General features: G+C 41.6%; 1 protein-coding gene across 2 annotated transcripts in view; it reads left to right on the top strand.

Moving 5' to 3' along the window:
• COL22A1 (collagen type XXII alpha 1 chain) overlaps positions 1-20,126 on the top strand; it is a 519,049-nt gene that overhangs the window by 222,202 nt on the left and 276,721 nt on the right. For both annotated transcript variants that reach the window (XM_073679923.1, XM_073679924.1), the window contains 2 exons: positions 18,950-19,003; positions 19,165-19,218. In XM_073679923.1, the coding sequence (XP_073536024.1) occupies positions 18,950-19,003; positions 19,165-19,218 (108 nt within the window). The remainder of the gene's footprint in view (positions 1-18,949; positions 19,004-19,164; positions 19,219-20,126) is intronic.

Genomic DNA, 20,126 nt, shown 5'->3' with positions numbered 1-20,126 from the left:
TCATTTTTTTATATATATACAGTGATACAAAATGTTTTTTTTTACTTTTTTTATTTCATTTTTATAGATATCATTTTTTTATGTATATACAGTGATACAAAATGTTTTTTTTTTACTTTTTTTGTTTCATTTTTATAGATATCATTTTTTATGTATATACAGTGATACAAAATGTTTTTTTTTTACTTTTTTTATTTCATTTTTATAGATATAATTTTTTTATGTATATACAGTGATACAAAATATGTTTTTTTTTACTTTTTTTATTTCATTTTTATAGATATCATTTTTTTATGGATATACAGTGATACAAAATATGTTTTTTTTTAATTTTTTTATTTAATTTTTATAGATAGAATTTTTTTATATATATACAGTGATACAAAATGTTTTTTTTTTACTTTTTTTGTTTCATTTTTATAGATAGAACTTTTTTTATGTATATACAGTGATACAAAATGTGTTTTTTTTTTACTTTTTTTATTTCATTTTTATAGATAGAACTTTTTTTGTTTATACCTTTCACTTATTTTTTTCTCTTTTATTTATTTTTTTGTTGTTATTTTATATCTTATTTAGTTTATATTTAGTTGTCTCTATGGGGGACACGAACCAGGGATTATTTGGTTGCCTGCTCTAAGGCAATGCTCACACATCATGTTTTTTTTTTTTTTTTTTGGCGTCATTTTTCTGCAGCAAAACCTGATCTCTTAAGGGAGGTATGTTCAGGATTTTTCTTGCAGTTTTGTTGATTTTTTGGTGCGTTTTTTGATGCATTTTTCAGCGTTTTTTTTTTCACTGTCCTTCCGTCTCTTTTTATGCATGTACATAAAATTCAGTTAAAAAAACAAAACATTCTATTTTTGCAAAAAAAAAAAAAAAACACTGAAAAAATGCTGAAAAAAAGTTACTTGCGTTTTTTTGTAGATTTTTTTCACCACCCATTACTTCCTATGAGTGAAAAAAACGCTGAAAGAAGGGACATGCTGTATTTTCCCCCCAAAAAATATGCAAAACAGAAAATCCTGAACAAATAAAAAACCATGATGTGTGAACTAAGAATTCTGGAATCTCAGACTTTGCTGGTACTGCAAAAGGCAGCTGAACATTTGCATAAAAAAAGCATAAAAAAATATTGAAAAAACCGTGATGTGTGAACATAGCCCAACTGCAGAGTGAAGGAGTGATAACAGCAGCTGCTCGTCACCTGCGTGTCATTGTGCACACCTAGGGTCGGAAATTCAGGTCAGACAGCGCTCGCTCTGAGCAAGCGAGTGCAGTTAATCAACATAAGGGCGGGCGCGTGGCAAAAGTGCACCAAGCCCTTGGTCGTATCAAGGGGACCCTAAGCACCCTCATTTACCTAAGGAGTAAAGTGCTTTTTTTTCAGAAAAATTAATTAGTAAGTAAAATTTATACTACAGGATTCATTTTTTTTAGCGCTAACTCCCCTATACGGCTGTGTACATAATTTAAAGGGTGTTTTCTTGATTTTTTTTTTTTCACTTAATTGCATGTATTCGGTGCTAAAAATCATTTTTGCAATTGTGTTTCATTAAATATTTTGCACCGTTTTGCTTTCACAGGCTCTTTTCTTTCCTTTGCCCATTCAACCTTGATGTGGTCTGTGGTCATAAATCAGCTGAGAGGTGATCAGAAAAAGACAGATAAAAAAAAAGAAGTTACAAACGCTCCTTCAGAACGTCGTCGCTGCGTTCTGACTGATACATTATCAGTTAACTCATTTTGCAGCCTTCCGTAGACAGCGCAACACGGAGGTTATAGAAGGGAAATGATGGAAAATTTTTAATGAAACCCAATTGCAAAAATGATTTTTAGTCCCAATTACACACATTGACGTAAAAAAAACTATATTGTCCCGAAAAGTGGACATCCCCTTTAAGTTGACTTTTTCGGGGCGGAGACAGACAGCTCCAACTAAGGTTTTTTTAACAAAGAACCTGGCAGGAGTCAAAAGGGGACAGGTTTTCCGGAGTATGACTCAGTAGTGCAGCCTCAGGCTCTGCACCTGTAATTTTTTAGTAATGGTATCTCAGCAATTACAATTAAGATATTGCAAAAATGTTTTTCAGATTTTCACTCCGGCCATTTTGACTTTTTTTTTTTTTTTTCTATGTTGGGTTTTCTTTATATTTCCTTTGGTTATATTTGTAGCAGAGCGTAATGATCCTCCAGTGTCAGCATAAATGATGGCTGCCTAGCGGATCTCTAGTTATTGTGTTACAGGCCCGTATTCTGGCGTCTCCTCCACTTTGCAGGACTCATTTAATCATGTGATCACGTTGTCAGCGGCCTCCGGCAATGCTCTGCATCTGAACTTGTACCGCCTCGGGCCGCCGATACATCACGATTGCACAATGGATGAAGCTCCCTGCAGTTCCTCTTGTATACAGTACACGTTGATGAACCTCTGCACAATTGCATCTCATGGTTAGAGAGTAAAAGAGTCAAAACTTTTCATAATATTCTTTCAGAAATAGATTTTTTTTTATGATGCCTTTCGGTGTAATGGCACGAATTTAAAGGGTTAATGGTGGAAGAACACAGCTCCATCGTATAGCACAAAGGTTGGCGTACCTTATGGATTCCGTAGATCGCTACTGCCCTCTGGAGGACACAAGGAAATATTGTAATTACAGCAAATAATTAAATACAAAAAGTTGCAAAGTGAATTATCCCAACATTTACTTTGTTGGTAAACTTCTGCTCTGAGTAAGAGATCCATTATGATGTCCATTCACCGAAAATAAGGCAGATAGGAAGTGGTCGTCTTTATCAGAATACTTTTTAAAGTGGTGTTAATGTTATAGTAGCTGGTGACATATATCTTCGATCGGTGTGACATCTGGGATCAATACTAATTACTTGAACCAATGGAAAAAAAAAGCTTTTTCACTGCTTTATAGTGGCACCAAGTCTGTGAAGGAGCCACAGCTCCCACATCCATTGGAAAAGTGATAATTGTTAGTTCGGTGTTTGTCCAAGTGGTTTTCAGAACCGAGGACTTGTCTCCCCTCTTCTACCCGATGCGATCTATTCAACTCCTTCATGAGAGAGCATGGGACTGGCCAACCTGGGAACCGGTGAATTTCCTGGTGGGCCCTCCTGCAGGAGAAAATCACTTACCCCCCCCCCAATTTGAGCAGTAGTTGGCCTAATATATTTGATTCATTTTGTACAGACAAAAGCAACAACTTAGCATTCATTCAACAAACTAGCTTATTATATAGAAGCATATGGAAATTTGTTAAAGAGGGTCATGTCAAATTTACATGTAGCCAAACAGCGAATCCCCAGAGTCGATGTTACTGGTTGGCCCTCTTCTAACACGGTCTGACACTGGCAGTGGCCACAAGTCCTCGATTCTGATGATCACTGGGACCCACAATAATATAAAAATGATTCTTTTTGTATGAATAGGTGATAAGGTGCCACAACTCCTACATAAATTATCACTTATTCTCAGGATAAATGATAATTATTACATTGTTGTGATTCTCAGTGATCATCAAAATCAAGGACGTGTGGCCACAGCTAATGTCAGACTGGTGTAGCAACGGCCGACCATTAGCATCGACTTTTAGGGCCCACTGTTCAGCTACATGAAAATTTTACATGATTCTCTTTCAAAAAAATCCCAGTGCTTCTATATAACAGGCTAGATAGTTTGTTGAATGAACGAATGAATGATGAGATGTTGCTTTTGACTGTACATGTAAGTGGTTTACTCCTTCAGAGGGGTCCACCGGGAAATTCACCTTTTCCCCGGTGGGCCAGTCCGAGCCTGGTCATCACTCTCTCATGGATTGATTGGTAGATTGTGCATACTCCTTAGATCCCAATGATTGCCAGAAGTACATTACACATGTGGATCCCAGTGATTGCCAGAATCGAGGAATTGTGTCCACTGTTCCCTCCTGGTGCACTGCACCCAAATATCTCTATATGTGCCATAGACTTACAATAGCATGATATGGTGCATGCACAATCTCCCTCTCTATCCAACTCTTCCACGGGAGAACAAAAGACACAAGTCCTCAATTCTGATGATCACTAAGAATCACAACAATCTAATAGTTATCATCTAAGGTTCCACAACTCCTACCGAAATTAACACCTATCTCTGAAAAAAGTGATAATTGTTAGATTGTTGTGGGTCCCAGTGATCACCAGAATTGAGGACTTGAGTCTGTTTTTCATCCACGGAGAAGTTCTATAGAGCAGCAGATTGCGCATGCGGTGTAGAACGCTTTTATATGTCTACGGCATTTACGGAGATAGCAGAGAGCAACTCCCAAGAGGAGTAGAGGGAAGACAGGTCCTTGATTCTGGTGATCACTGGAAGCCACGCTGATCTAATAATTCTCACGCCACCCAGTGGATAGGTGACAATTCCTACAGAACAAAATATCTCTTTAAGAAGCGCTTGCACTTCTTTATTCTGAGGATCCGTGGATATCCTGGTGGGCTGCATCCTGGCCACATATCATTACTTCCTATGGTGGGAAGTGGTATGATAGTGTATCAATTCACTCAGGAAAATAGGTAACACAATAAAAAAAAATGCAACTGACCCTGCCGGTTCCTGTACAGACTAGAGATCCTGACCCTGCAGTCCCTAGTGGTTCTTACATGAACTGGAATAGCCCTAAACGCAGACTAAACTATGGCTACTTGGATGCTGCCTGAAAGCCCGTCGAGCGCTTGACGTTCCTCCTAAAGAACCGGAGGGCAGAGCAGGGTGCAAATTACCTACAGAAGGGAAAGTGTGCTGAAATAGGAAGATCCCAGAGTGAGTAAACCAAACCATGAAATACAAAATAAAGGATTAAGAATGTACTGATAGAGAATATGCTGCCTACTTCCTAAAAAGAAACAGAAGATAGGCACAGGGTAAAGAACATAAGCAGCAGAGAGATAAACCCTAGCTGGTCTTTCACTGACTGGTTTAAACTACAACAATATGGCTGGACATCCAAATGAGACTATCACCAGCAGGGAATATCAGCAGGAGAAAGTATGTAAAGCCGCACCTGAAAGGTGATAGGGTAGACAAATGGGTAACTGAAAACACCTGTTGCCCTAAAAAGACTGAAGCAAGGATAACAGAAACTAAACACCCAGAGAAAACCTGTATCTGCTGTAGCGCAGCAAACAGAGAAGCGGACCACAAGGCACAGGCTCAAGGGTTTGTACCCAGACGCATGACAGGAAGATTCCTTTAAACCTATTTCAGCTTATCAGTTATCATGAAATTGTCACTGAGTTTTCAAAGACCGGTAAAATCTGTCAAGTTTCCACCATGCTTTCCCAGAAATAAAGCAAACGACATGTCCATCAGTACTAAGAATTTTATCTACCCACCCGCTACCCATCTCTGCCATCTTTACTCACATCCTGTGCACATTAATGGGTTAATATTATTGAGCCTGGTCCTATGGCTTCTGGCAGAGCAAAGCTATAAGTACTCTTGGTTGGGAAAGTCGCCAGTAATGTGCTGTTTCTAGGAGGTAGAGGGAAATTTTGGTTAATTTTTTAAGTAAGGTCATAAATGAGAAATATCAGCCAACAATGACAATATATCTCTGCAGCATTCTGGATGGATATACAGTACAGACCAAAAGTTTGGACGCACCTTCTCATTTAAAGATTGTTCAGTATTTTCATGACTTTGAAAATTGTCCATTCACACTGAAGGCATCAAAACTATGAATTAACACATGTGGAATTATATACTTAACAAAAAAGTGTGAAACAACTGAAAATATGTCTTATATTCTAGGTTCTTCACAGTAGCCACCTTTTGCTTTGATGACGGCTTTGCACACTCTTGGCATTCTCTTGATGAGCTTCAAGAGGTAGTCACCGGAAATGGTTTTCCAACAATCTTGAAGGAGTTCCCAGAGATGCTTAGCACTTGTTGGCCCTTTTGCCTTCACTCTGCATTCCAGCTCATCCCAAACCATCTCGATTGGGTTCAGGTCTGGTGACTGTGGAGGCCAGGTCATCTGGCGTAGCACCCCATCACCCTCCCTCTTGGTCAAATAGCCTTTACACAGCCTGGAGGTGAGTTTGGGGTCATTGTCCTGTTGAAAAATAAATGATGGTCCAACTAAACGCAAACCGGATGGAATAGCATGCCGCTGCAAGATGCTGTGGTAGCCATGCTGGTTCAGTATGCCTTCAATTTTGAATAAATCCCCAACAGTGTCACCAGCAAAGCACCCCCCACACCATCACACCTCCTCCTCCATGCTTCACGGTGGGAACCAGGCATGTAGAGTCCATCCGTTCACCTTTTCTGCGTCGCACAGAGACACGGTGGTTGGAACCAAAGATCTCAAATTTGGACTCATCAGACCAAAGCACAGATTTCCACTGGTCTAATGTCCATTCCTTGTGTTCTTTAGCCCAAGCAAGTCTCTTCTGCTTGTTGCCTGTCCTTAGCAGTGGTTTCCAGCAGCTATTTTACCATGAAGGCCTGCTGCACAAAGTCTCCTCTTAACAGTTGTTGTAGAGATGTGTCTGCTGCTAGAACTCTGTGTGGCATTGACCTGGTCTCTAATCTGAGCTGTTGTTAACCTGCGATTTCTGAGGCTGGTGACTCGGATAAACTTATCCTCAGAAGCAGAGGTGACTCTTGGTCTTCCTTTCCTGGGGCGGTCCTCATGTGAGCCAGTTTCTTTGTAGCTCTTGATGGTTTTTGCATCTGCACTTGGGGACACTTTCAAAGTTTGCCCAATTTTTCGGACTGACTGACCTTCATTTCTTAAAGTAATGATGGCCACTCGTTTTTCTTTACTTAGCTGCTTTTTTCTTGCCATAATACAAATTCTAACAGTCTATTCAGTAGGACTATCAGCTGTGTATCCACCAGACTTCTGCACAACACAACTGATGGTCCCAACCCCATTTATAAGGTAAGAAATCCAACTTATTAAACCTGACAGGGCACACCTGTGAAGTGAAAACCATTTCCGGTGACTACCTCTTGAAGCTCATCAAGAGAATGCCAAGAGTGTGCAAAGCAGTCATCAAAGCAAAAGGTGGCTACTTTGAAGAACCTAGAATATAAGACATATTTTCAGTTGTTTCACACTTTTTTGTTAAGTATATAGTTCCACATGTGGTAATTCATAGTTTTGATGCCTTCAGTGTGAATGTACAATTTTCATAGTCATGAAAATACAGAAAAATCTTTAAATGAGAAGGTGTGACCAAACTTTTGGTCTTTACTGTATATCCTTATTGAAAGCATTTAGAAGTCTTAATTCCACAATATATATATATACTGTACATATGAGAGAGCGATCAGAGCAATGTGTTTTTGTTCTTTACAAAGCTCCAAATCCTCAGCGTATTTGCTATTCATAGAAATCTGACAACCTGAAGCCACCACTAGGGGGAGCTCATTTTACACAGAATACAGCTCAGAGTGAAGTCCTCAATAAGCTCCCTCTAGTGGTCGGTGTAAGAAGACAGAATTTTATAATTTCCCTCTACGGTAGAATGCCCTGTAATATCAAATTGGAATAAAAAAAGTTTTTGTTTGTAGCAGTGGAAACCCTGTGATTAAACACTTATCACCCTGATGGTAGAGAGGATATACATTATAGTTGTATGACAACCCATTTATTAGAATATATAAATATTATACAGTATATGTGTGTATATATACAGTACAGACCAAAAGTTTGGACACACCTTCTCATTTAAAGATTTTTCTGTATTTTCATGACTATGGAAATTGTACATTCACACTGAAGGCATCAAAACTATGAATTATCACATGTGGAATTATATACTTAACAAAAAAGTGTGAAACAACTGAAAATATGTCTTATATTCTAGGTTCTTCAAAGTAGCCACCTTTTGCTTTGATGACTGCTTTGCACACTCTTAGCATTCTCCGTCTGCATCCTCCCCGAGATCCATTTGTGGTGGAGCTACACTCCTGAGCTCTGGGCCTTCTTGGTCATGGTCCTTGACCAGGTTGAGACATTCCTTATCTGCAACCTGCCTCTCGACCCAAGGCCAGGGTCCGAGGGCCGTGCCTCCATCCTCTGCAGGTCCACACAGGATCCACGCTCAGGGAGGGAGATCACAGTACAAAAGCCAGTCAAAGAACCAAGAACCAAAATGGCAGTGTATTAAGTATGAAATATTAAGTGTCACTAAAATGTGAGTCCTCCACCCTCGCCCACTAATTGGTTCCCCCTAACTCTTGGTTCCCCAGTCTCCCAGCTGCCAGTAGGGGCAGCACCTGGTACCTTCTAGCCCCCTCTGGTGGGAGAAGTGTGGTGTTGGATGTGGAGGTAGGGACCTGACCATCACACTGTTCTTACCTCAGAGGAGGAACACTACACTCCATTAGAGAAGTGCAGCATCCCTGTGGCGGTCGAACCCTCAGGGGCGCCACACAGACACATGCACATTTGTGGCCGGCTGGAGGTCATTTTGCAGGGCTCTGGCAGTGCTCCTCCTGTTCCTCCTTGCACAAAGGCGGAGGTAGCGGTCCTGCTGCTGGGTTGTTGCCCTCCTACGGCCCCCTCCACGTCTCCTGGTGTACTGGCCTGTCTCCTGGTAGCGCCTCCAGCCTCTGGACACTACGCTCACAGACACAGCAAACCTTCTTGCCTCAGCTCGCATTGTTTTGCCATCCTGGATGAGCTGCACTACCTGAGCAACTTCTGTGGGTTGTAGAGTCCGTCTTGTGCTACCACGAGTGTGAAAGCACAACCAACATCCAAAAGTGACCAAAACATCAGCCAGAAAGCATTGGTACTGAGATGTGGTCTGTGGTCCCCACCTGCAGAACCACTCCTTTATTGAGGGTGTCTTGATAATTGCCAATAATTTCCATCTATTGTCTATTCCATTTGCACAGCAGCATGTGAAATTGATCGTCAATCAGTGTTGCTTCCTAAGTGGACAGTTTGATTTCACAGAAGTTTGATTCACTTGGAGTTATATTCTGTTGTTTGTGTTCCCTTTATTTTTTTGAGCAGTGTATTATATTCTATATATGAACAGTAGAATTTTTATTTTACTGCTTAAAATTTTAATTATTTCATTTCTTCTTCTTTTTTTCTTTTTTTTTTTTTATTCTAATTGTAACTTTTTTACAAATGAAGGGAATCTTAGGGAGAGGCAACAGTTGCTGCTTTCATCTTCCTGCGCTAAAAATGGCCGTTCTGAGAATAGATAATTTGTGGAGAAGAGAAAGGGAGAATTACCAGCTCCCCTGTGTCTCTCCTGGGTTGGCGTGAATACTTTTCTCGTCGGCACACAGCTGTGCCCTGTCCATTATCGATGCCTCCTCCGGTGCGGAACCAAGAGTCAGCGAGGTCTGAGTCACAGGATGAACCGTCCTCTATCTGCTCAACCGCAGCAGAAATATAGAAACCTCTGCTTAAAGGGAAAGTGTCATCAGAACATGAACTGATATTGTTTAACTGTTGTTTCATTCAGGTTGTCATGATTAGTTTATCCTTTAAAAAAATTTGATCACGATCTATAATCTAGTCTTGCAATTTTCACGCTGGTCCTAGGTCTAATAATACCGAACTCCAATTTCCAACTCTTTACATAGACATTAGCAGCAATAGACTGATTCAGACCATAAAATCATTGTGAAGGGAGGAGGAGGAGGTGAGCTGTGACATCACCTAATGTGAATGGTGGAGCCTGTGTTATCTACTGTAAATAGAGGTGTTATCAGTCTTTGTACAAGAGGAGGAGGAGGTGAGCTGTGACATCACCTATTGGGAATGGTGGATCCTGTGTTATCTACTGTATATAGAGGTGTTATCAGTCATTGTACAGGAGGAGGAGGTGAGCTGTGATATCACCTATTGTGAATGGTGGATCCTGTGTTATCTCCTGTATATAGAGGTGTTATCAGTCATTGTACTGGAGGGGGAGGAGGTGAGCTGTGACATCACCTATTGTGAATGGTGGATCCTGTGTTATCTATTGTATATAGAGGTGTTATCAGTCATTGTACATTAGGTGAAGGAGGTGATCTGTGATATCACCTATTGGGAATGGTGGATCCTGTGTTATCTACTGTATATAGAGGTGTTATCAGTCATTGTACATTAGGTGAAGGAGGTGATCTGTGATATCACCTATTGGGAATGGTGGATCCTGTGTTATCTACTGTATATAGAGGTGTTATCAGTCATTGTACATGAGGAGGAGGAGGTGAGCTGTGACATCACCTATTGTGAATGGTGGATCCCTTGTTATCTACTGTATATAGAGGAGTTATCAGTCATTGTACAGGAGGAGGAGGAGGAGAGCCGTGATATCTATTGTGAATGGTGGATCCTGTGTTATGTACTGTATATAGAGGTGTTATCAGTCATTGTACAGGAGGAGGAGGAGGAGAGCCGTGATATCTATTGTGAATGGTGGATCCTGTGTTATGTACTGTATAGGAGGGACATAGATCCACATGTTGCAATATCTTAATTCACAGAGTTAAAAAACCCACATAAGACACTCAGCGCCGCTCCATCTCTACGATATAATTACGCTGACGAAGGTCGATGATCCCTCACTTCCAATGAATTAACATAATCACATCGCTGAGTTCATTACATTTCGCCTATTTATCTTTTCCATTATTAAAAATACAATAATAGAATTAAAGGATCCTTATGAAATATCAATAAGTCATTAACTTCTTGCGCTTTAATCTTCAAAGAACGCCGATCCGCTCATCCCGCTGCTGCAAACTCATTCCAGAAGTAACGTAAGAAATGGCTGCGATAGTCTTTCCGAAATCTGCGGTAATTCAGATGTCTGGAAGTGTCTGAGCTTCAATCACTATTCTGTAAGACACCTCGGAGGACGCGTATAGGAAGCTCTGCGCAGCCGGACGGGCGCCGGCTCCAAGGAGAAAGAGATTTCCTTTAATTGTGCGATCACACATCACTGAGGTTGGGAATTAGTTTTTGCCTTCGATGCACTGAGAATGGAGCCTCGACCTCGATACTCATTGCATTTGTCACTTTCTGAGACTTTACCTGGCAGAAAGATTTCAGTTGTCATTTAACTCCTTCCTGGATACAGGACTTTTGATATAATCCTCCGCAGGTGGAACTGAGCGGCCATTCCGGTACCACCGCATCATTGTAATATATCTGGGATGGGGGTAGTGGTAGTGGGGGTAGTGGTAGTGGGGGTCCCAGGGGTGGCATTATAGGTGCTATCTATTTCCCAGGACAATGCCTTTAAGTAGGAAGTTCATTGTGGATGACCGGTACAAAGTGTCAGTTTGCACTGTAGACATCACTGTGTATAGACAATGCTGCGATTGGCAGCTAGACTTGGCTCACACGCACACAGACAAGTCTATGGGTGCGTGTGAAACATCAGACTGCACTCAGATGTCAGCCCAGTGCAGTCCGATATAGACAGGCAATGGAGGAGATGGAGAAATTACTTTCTCGGTCTCCTCCGCACCTGTGCTGCGATTCTCTCATGCGAGAGGACGGGAGCACGGAGCGCTGACACTCGGATCAAACTCACAGCAGAGCAGGAGCCGAGTGTCCTTAACATATCCGATCCAATGCTCTCGCATCCAATGTAAGATGACGCGCCCCCTGGGCCGTAGGGTACCCGGTGCCGGGCCGGTCGTCATTTGGGGAAATGTCACAGTGGCGGTAACCCGGTCCGTGACCCAGGGAGGTCATTCCATAGGGATTTATTTACAGGGGATAGATAAAGTTTTTATATACACTGTGTTCCAAATTATTATACAAATAATTTTTTCTCAGATTTTCCCAAATTACCTATATGAATTGCTGTCATTGTAATTTTCCAGTCAAATAACTATTAGAGTACAATTGAAAGGTTTTTGTACAAACTGCCTGTGATAACAGGATATTTTTTAAAAAAATAAAAAACTCAAACTGTACTCAAAATGCATGTTCCAAATTATTATGCACAGCAGAGTTTTCAACCTTTTCATTTTAATAAAGAACAAAACAATGGTCATTTTTGAAATTATAAGCATTAGCAGGTTATTACAAACTGAAATCAAACAGTTTTCAACTCAAAACTTTATTCTAGGTGATGTTACATTTGCACATAGGACCCCTTGTTCGAAAGGAGCTTCTGAACTCTCTCGTCCATTGAATTTGTCAGGTTTTGGATGGTTTCTGCTACAATTGTTTTGCATGAGGACAGAATACCCTCCCAGAGCTGTTGCTTAGATGTGAACTGCCTCCCGCCATCATAGACACTCCTTTTGATGATGCTCCAGAGGTTCTCAATGGGGTTGAGGTCAGGGGAGCATGGGGGTCACACCATAAGTTTGTCCCCTTTTATGCCCATATCAGCCAGAGATGCAGATGTGTTATGTGCAGCATGAGACGGGGCATTATCATGCATGAAAATGATCTTGCTGCGGAATACACGGTTCTTCTTCTTGAACCATGGAAGGAAGTGCTGTTTGAGAAACTCAACATACATTATGGAGTTCATCTTTACCCCTTCAGGGATCCTAAAATGGCCGACAATCTCTCTCCCCACGATTCCAGCCCAAAACATTACTCCACCTCCTCCTTGTTAGCGCCGTGGCCGTGTTTGCATGGGGTGTCCATCAACCAGCCATCCTCCACTCCATCCATCTGGACCATCGAGATCATTTCATGCATGATAATGCCCCGTCTCATGCTGCACATAACACATCTGCATCTCTGGCAGCTATGGGCATAAAAGGGGACAAACTTATGGTGTGACCCCCATGCTCCCCTGACCTCAACCCCATTGAGAACCTCTGGAGCATCATCAAAAGGAGTGTCTATGATGGCGGGAGGCAGTTCACATCTAAGCAACAGCTCTGGGAGGGTATTCTGTCCTCATGCAAAACAATTGAAGCAGAAACCATCCAAAACCTGACAAATTCAATGAATGAGAGAGTTCAGAAGCTCCTTTCGAACAAGGGGTCCTATGTGCAAATGTAACATCACCTAGAATAAAGTTTTGAGTTGAAAACTGTTTGATCTCAGCTTGTAATAACCTGCTAATGCTTATAATTTCAAAAATGACCATTGTTTTGTTCTTTATTAAAATGAAAAGGTTGAAAACTCTGCTGTGCATAATAATTTGGAACATGCATTTTGAGTGCAGTTTGAGTACTTTATTTTTTTAAAAATATCCTGTTATCATAGACAGTTTGTACAAAAACCTTTCAATTGTACTCTAATAGTTATTTGACTGGAAAATTACAATGACTGCAATTCATATAGGTAATTTGGGAAAATCTGAGAAAATATTATTTGCTTAATAATTGGGAACACAGTGTAAATAGTTTGTGACGCCACCTGTGGAGTGCGGCTAAAGGGAGCGGCCGCTGTGGAGCAGTCCTCTGGAGCTGATGTTACTGCAGCCGGGATGGTGTGGCTCTCCACAGGTAGAGCTTAGCTCCAGGGCAGTATAGATGTTATAAGGTTGTGCTGGGCGTTGTAGTGCAGGGGTTGATGGCGCAGCAAGAACACAGAGACAAGGAAGTGCAGTCCTCAGGGTCTTTACTCACGGTTATTGCAGTCCAAGTTACAGACGCCAAAGTAACTTCCCTCGTCGTGCTGCGCTTACTCAGTGAGGGGCTTGGTCCACCCTCAGGTATCTCTGGAGTACTTAGCAGTACCCCCTTCTGTGTCTTCTCGCTGGCCGTCTCCCTGCACCTCATACCTAGTGTCCCAATCCGGTACCTGCGGGCCTTGTCGGGCGACGTCTGTTCCGTCCCCTGGGTCCTCTATGGCTACCTTCTTGGTGAGACTGTTATGGACTGTTGGCTACAGGACATAAAATACTGTAGCCTCCGGTTTCTAGTTAAGGCATGAAGTCCTCCGCTAGTTGAGGGACCGGTCCCCTTTGTTTGGCCTGACCCCTCCACCTCCTGGTAGATTCGGGCGTACCCTTCAGCACTGCCAGTACCCCTGGGGTCCCTTCTTCCGTTCCAGGAGCCCTTCCTGCTCCCTCTCTTCTTTCCTCAGTCCTGGGCCTCTCCTCAGGCCCTCTGACTGAGCAGAGCTCCTGCAGAGCCCTGCTCCACTCCTCTCACTGTAGACTGTTCATTCTCACTCTCCTCAGACTGATCTCACTGATCTAAGATGGCTCCTCCTTTTATACGTTCCTCTCATGTCCTCCCCTTAGCTACTTCAGCCACCCACACCCACTACATAGTACCTGCCCCCCGGCTAGGGACCCGGGACTGTGCTCTCCCTTAGGAGCAATCTTGCCCTACCCCCACTGCGGGTATGTGTTGGATGCAGGTGTTAGGGTCCCGGGTAGTACTCCTTCCTTACCTGAGAGTGAGATACCAAACCTCTGGGTGAGATGCAGTACCTCTGTGGCGACCGAACCCTCAGGGGTGCCACCTATACGCTTGTGTGATTCCAGCCTAAAAGTTGCACTGTGACTGGCACTGTATATAAAGGTTAGGCCGCGGTCACACTATCGTATAAAAAATTGATCCGATGTTGATCCAGAAAAGTAGGACGAGTGCCATGCGAGTACAATGCGATTTTTCTCGCCTACCATCCCTATTCTATGCATTTTTAGCATCATCTTTTACATACTGTAATTCTCTATGTAATTTAAAGCTAGTTTACAAACTAATGAAACAATCTTATATACAGATATATATAGATAGATATTAAATATATAAGAGAATGAAAGCCAATGAAAACACAAAAGTCATTATCTCAGTAAATTAGAATAATTAGGAAACCTTTGCAGCTGTTTTTTGTTAAGCGTTTAAAAAGGTCCCTTAGTCTGTTTCAGTAGGCTCCACAATCATGGGGAAGACTGCTGACTTGACAGATGTCCTGAAGGCAGTCATTGACACACTCCACAAGGAGGGTAAGCCACAAAAGGTCATTGCTAAAGAAGCTAGCTGTTCACAGAGTGCTGTATCCAAGCATATTAATGGAAAGTTGAGTGGAAGGAAAAAGTGTCGTAGAAAAAGGTGCACAAGCAACCGGGATAACGGCAGACTTGAAAGGATTGTTAAGAAAAAGTCGTTCAAAAATTTGGGGGAGATTCACGAGGAGTGGACAGCTGCTGGAGTCATTGCTTCAAGAGCCACCAGACACAGTTGTATCCAGGACATGGGCTACAAGTGTCGCATTCCTTGTGTCAAGCCACTCATGACTAATAGACAACGCCAGAAGCGTCTTACCTGGGCCAAGGAGAAGAAGACCTGGACTGTTCTCAGTGGTCCAAGGTGTTGTTTTCAGATGAAAGTAAATTTTGCATTTAATTTGGAAATCAAGGTCCCAGAGTCTGCAGGAAGAGTGGAGAGGCCACAATCCAAGCTGCTTGAGGTCTAGTGTGAAGTTTCTACAATCAGTGATGGTTTGGGGAGCCATGTCATCTGCTGGTGGAGGTCCACTGTGTTTTATCAAGACCAAAGTCAGCGCAGCCGTCTACTAGGAAATTTTAGAGCCCTTCATGCTTCCCTCTGCCGACAAGCTTTTTGGAGATGGAAATGTCATTCTCCAGCAGGACTTGGCCCCTGTCCACACGGCCAAAAGTACCAATACCTGGTTTACACACAACAGTATCGCTGATTGATTGGCAGCAAACTCGCCTGACCTTAACCCCTTAGAGAATCTATTATAGAGAATCTATGGGGTATTGTCAAGAGGAAGATGAGAGACCCCAGACCCAACAATGCAGACGAGCTGAAGGCTGCTATCAAAGCAACTTGGGCTTCCATAACCCCTCAGCAGGGCCACAGGCTGATCGCCTCCATGCCACATTGCCGCATTGATGCAGTAATTGATGCAGAAGGAGCCCGATCAAGTATTGAGTGCATTTACTGGATAGACATTTCAGTAGGACATTTCGGATTTTAAAAACATTTTTCAAGCTGTTATAAAGTATTCTAATTTACTGAGATAATGACTGTTGTGTTTTCATTGGCTGTAAGCCATAATCATCCACATTAACAGAAATAAACACGTGAAATAGATCACTCTGTGTGTAATGACTCTATATAATATAGGAGTTTCACTTTTTGTATTGAAGAACTGAAATAAATTAACTTAATTTAGTGAGAAGAACTTAAGAGTATAAGAGATAGATAGATGTCCAGTAGATAGTTAATGTCATAAGCCCCCTACATATAATAAACTAGCACCCTATAGTGCCTTTCATGTGGCGTTGAGGGGTGTTTAGCCTTATTTAACTTATTAAATAAATAAAATGACGTGGAGTCCTCCCTATTTTTAATAACCAGCCAAGGTAAAGCAGACAGCTGCGGGCTGATATTATCAGGCTGGGAAGGTGCCTGGTTATTGGGCCGTTCCCAGCCTAAAAATACCAGCCCTCAGCTGCTCGATAACTGGCACATCACATTAGACGCCCCAATTCTGGGGCTTTGCCCGGCTCTACCTGATTGCCCTGGTGCGGTGGCAATCGGGGTAATGGTAGTTGGGGTTGATTTGTCTAAAATCACAGCTGCCATAAACCCCTGGGTTAGGAATGGAGAGGAGTCTATCGGATAACAGCTTATCTTAAGTCAGTATACGGAGGCTAAGCAGGACATGATGTGCCTGCTGGACTATATGAGACACTATGCCAACTCCAGACCTTCACCTGCAGGCCCCTTAGCAGATTAAAATTATTAACAGACATTTCTTTACCCCAGGGTGTTCCTGAGCTCGCGGACCTCCCAAGCTGTTCCAGGTGCACACAGGACTTCTGATGTCTGCAGTCTCTCTTTCATTGACCTGCTTGTTCAGATTCTCAATGACGCTCGCTCTCACTCCAGTTGTCACTGTGACTCTCCGCAGCACTCTCATTGAACTTCAGGCCCTTGTTCTTCTCCACCTAGGACAGTTACACAGGCAATCTTTTTGCTAATTCACTGTGTCGCCACACTCGACATTCTCAATAGACACAAAGCAGCAATGAAATGAACAGATAATAAAACCTAAACAAGTGCACAAAGACCAAGCTCTGCTCAGCTACGTAATAAAGTGACAAACGCGGATTCACTGATCTCAAAGATCTTTAGCCCATTAAACTAGACCTCTGACTCTAGCTTTCACCTCATTTACCCAAAGATTCCTTGTATATCCCCTAAAACATCACACACCCACCATATTTGTTCAATAATGTAATACATAGACGACGAGACCAACAAAAGAACAACACAAGGCAAATACATCAACTTTTCAAAGAGTGGAGAAGGCGATCTGGTCCAACATTATGGCAATATATAGCAACGTATTGGTAACCAGGTGACTAGAGTCTACTTTCTCCCCCTTACCGGTACACGGCGGAAAGCCTCTGAAAAGACCATGCCATCTTACCGTAGATCCACTTTCATGCTTATTTATTGAGTTAAAACTTTCTTGTAGTTCCTCTCCCATTTTCATAAACCTCCTTTTTCATATTGTCTTTGGCTATAAGACAACTGACTGCAGAAGAAGCTCTCCGACCATTTCTCTACTTTCTAAGGAGAGCGATCATTATACTCTCCTCCCTCTTATTAAAGCCCCATCAACTGAGTCACCTGTCTATCCAAATTGGAAGGAATATAGGAGAAGATTCCGAAAGAAATTAACTTGTGTTCTTTCTGCAAGATTTTTGCCGGATGGTTTATTTCAGGAGCAGAAAATCCTGCAAATTCACAAAGTCAAACTTTCTTTCCCTAAATAATGGGAGCAGAGATCTTTAGGCTTCCTGTATCTGATCTATTTGTCCAAGGTTGGTCCACATTCATATTTTTGACTAATACTATTGTCTCATAGCCCCCAAATGTTCTTGTCCATTATTTTATAGGGTCATAAAAATACTTTCAGATTGACGGGACACTGCCATGTCTGCTTTTGGCTCTTCTATTGGAAAGGTGTCCACTTGGAACCACAATAGCTTTTTCAGCATCCGGGAGGCTTAATTAATAATGAAGCTGATTGAATATTTTTATAGTCTGCCCAGAAGTCATTCATTATAAATTCTGATTACCGAACTAATATACAAACAACGTGCAATTCCAATTTCATGAGACCTAATTCAATTTCACGTAACTGGAAATGCACAGCCTTGCTGATCTGGCATCATGGTATGGTTACTATTTATCATCGGGTGAGGCTTCTTGAAGATTAGGGAATGGGACTAGTTTCTTGAGAAAACTCAAACAATAAGTCCCAATAGGGAACATAAAGAGGTGAACAGTTGCCCCCTTATTCCTTATAAAGAGGGCTCAATAAGGTTCGGCTGTCTCACGTGATCACTTTCAACCTCCTTAGAGAGGAAGGTTGTAAGATGTTTCAAACTTTTTACTTAGTACTTTAGAGAGGGGACACTTAGTGGTCACTCTACTTCAACTTAAAAAAAAAAAAAATTGTAAGATGTTATCAAGCTAAACGGTTCTGATTTCAGGTTCCCTTAAAATTTCTCAATTGTATTCATGGTTACAAACATAGCATTTGCATCTGAGTCAGGGGTGCCTGATGGGGAGCAAAAGGTCCCACATTCAAATTAAGAAGTCACCAGTTGTATAAATAGCACTGGGGTGGTGGGGCGTTGTTACAAATTTTGCATTGGGACCCACAAGTTTGAAGAGGAAATTCATCTTATTAATATTTTTGGTTGGGAGCCTCACCAGTCACGAGAACTTTAGACTTTTGCGTTTCATTATACCCATGTTCTGCGCTGGCCCCAAGAACAAGAGTTGACTTTAGCAGCCGGGAGGTTGTGCACCCTTCCATTCCTTTCAGAATCTGACAAAGATGGCAAAGCACAACAAGACCAGCTGTTCTTCACGTCCTTCTAGGTAGAATAGATGATATAACAGCCCTTTTATGGCTATTTATAAGGGTCTCAGTGCTTGACTTTGATCCACATTCTTTTTTCTTATTTTATATTTAACCTTTACATAATTTATATTTCTACAATTTAGGGTGACAGAGGTATTGACGGGTTTCCTGGAAAGCCAGGTCCAGAAGGAAAGGAGGTGAGTGATGATCTTCTCCATTCCTATCAAATGAATGTGTTCAGAAAATAATTATGCATTCTTTAATTTCAGATAAATACCTAATATCATACATTTCTTGTATTTATGAAATCTATGAACCAATGTTGATCACTAACTTATGATTATCTTGTATATTTCAGGGTATAAAAGGCAGCATCGGGTTACCAGGGCTAAAGGGGCTGAAAGGAGACAGGGTGAGTGTGAACCCCATGGCGGTGCCACTTACTGCTACACAAAGACATTTACTACATGGATAATGATATATATGACTTACAGCAGAATTAAAACCAGAGTTTAAAAAATGAATTGTCATTTGTAACAAGATTTCTAAATAATATAGAAAGTTAGAAAGCACCAAGTGAACGGCACAGATTTGCATTATCTCATGTATTCTGCTAAATCATTTCAAAGATACCTTTTGTGGCTAATTAAAATATATAAGATATTGCCAATCAATAATCTCTGACCCTCCCTGACTAGAGTTGGACTTTTAACATTGCCTGTGACATGCATGATGCACAAAGCGCAGTCTGTTGCCTATCCTATGCATTATCCCTTGCATCTGTTTCCCTATCGTCCAGGTTCCAGTATAAAATTATCCACATTACTATGCCTTCTTTTAAATGGTATCTAGTCACGCCTGCCTACACATATCCCATAATGCCTAACTTCAGCTTTCTTGAGCAGCCTATGTAATTCTGAATTTTGTCATTATGGGATATGTGAAGAGGGGCTAAAATCACTGTGTATTATAGGAAATAAGGAGAAGGTTGTTATAATGATGGGGAGGTTAGAGGTGGTGGCAATTTCTCTTTAGTAGTGTACAATAGGTGGGCCATTACATTTATAACATTATAGTCAAGTTAGCCCAGTTTGCATGTTTTAGATGCAGGACGGGGACAGTCTTTTGGCAAGCATCTCCAGGTAGCCAGCCATTTATCCTCAAGGGAGATATCTGCAAGGCATAGAGGGGGCATGGGAAAGAGAGATGAGTCCACCTTCGGACTCATCTGTTTGGGACTGTATATTTGACAGAAACAGGACAATATCTTAATCTAATAACATCAGAGAAAATCCTCACTCGCTGGTTTTATCATTGAAG

The sequence above is a fragment of the Phyllobates terribilis genome, unplaced genomic scaffold, assembly GCF_046119375.1.
Source record: "Phyllobates terribilis strain yellow unplaced genomic scaffold, ASM4611937v1 Scaffold_4__5_contigs__length_816908805, whole genome shotgun sequence".
Taxonomy (NCBI): Eukaryota; Metazoa; Chordata; class Amphibia; order Anura; family Dendrobatidae; genus Phyllobates; species Phyllobates terribilis.
The sequence above is the reverse complement of the archived record's forward strand: the minus strand, read 5'-3'. Positions and strand labels throughout refer to the sequence as shown.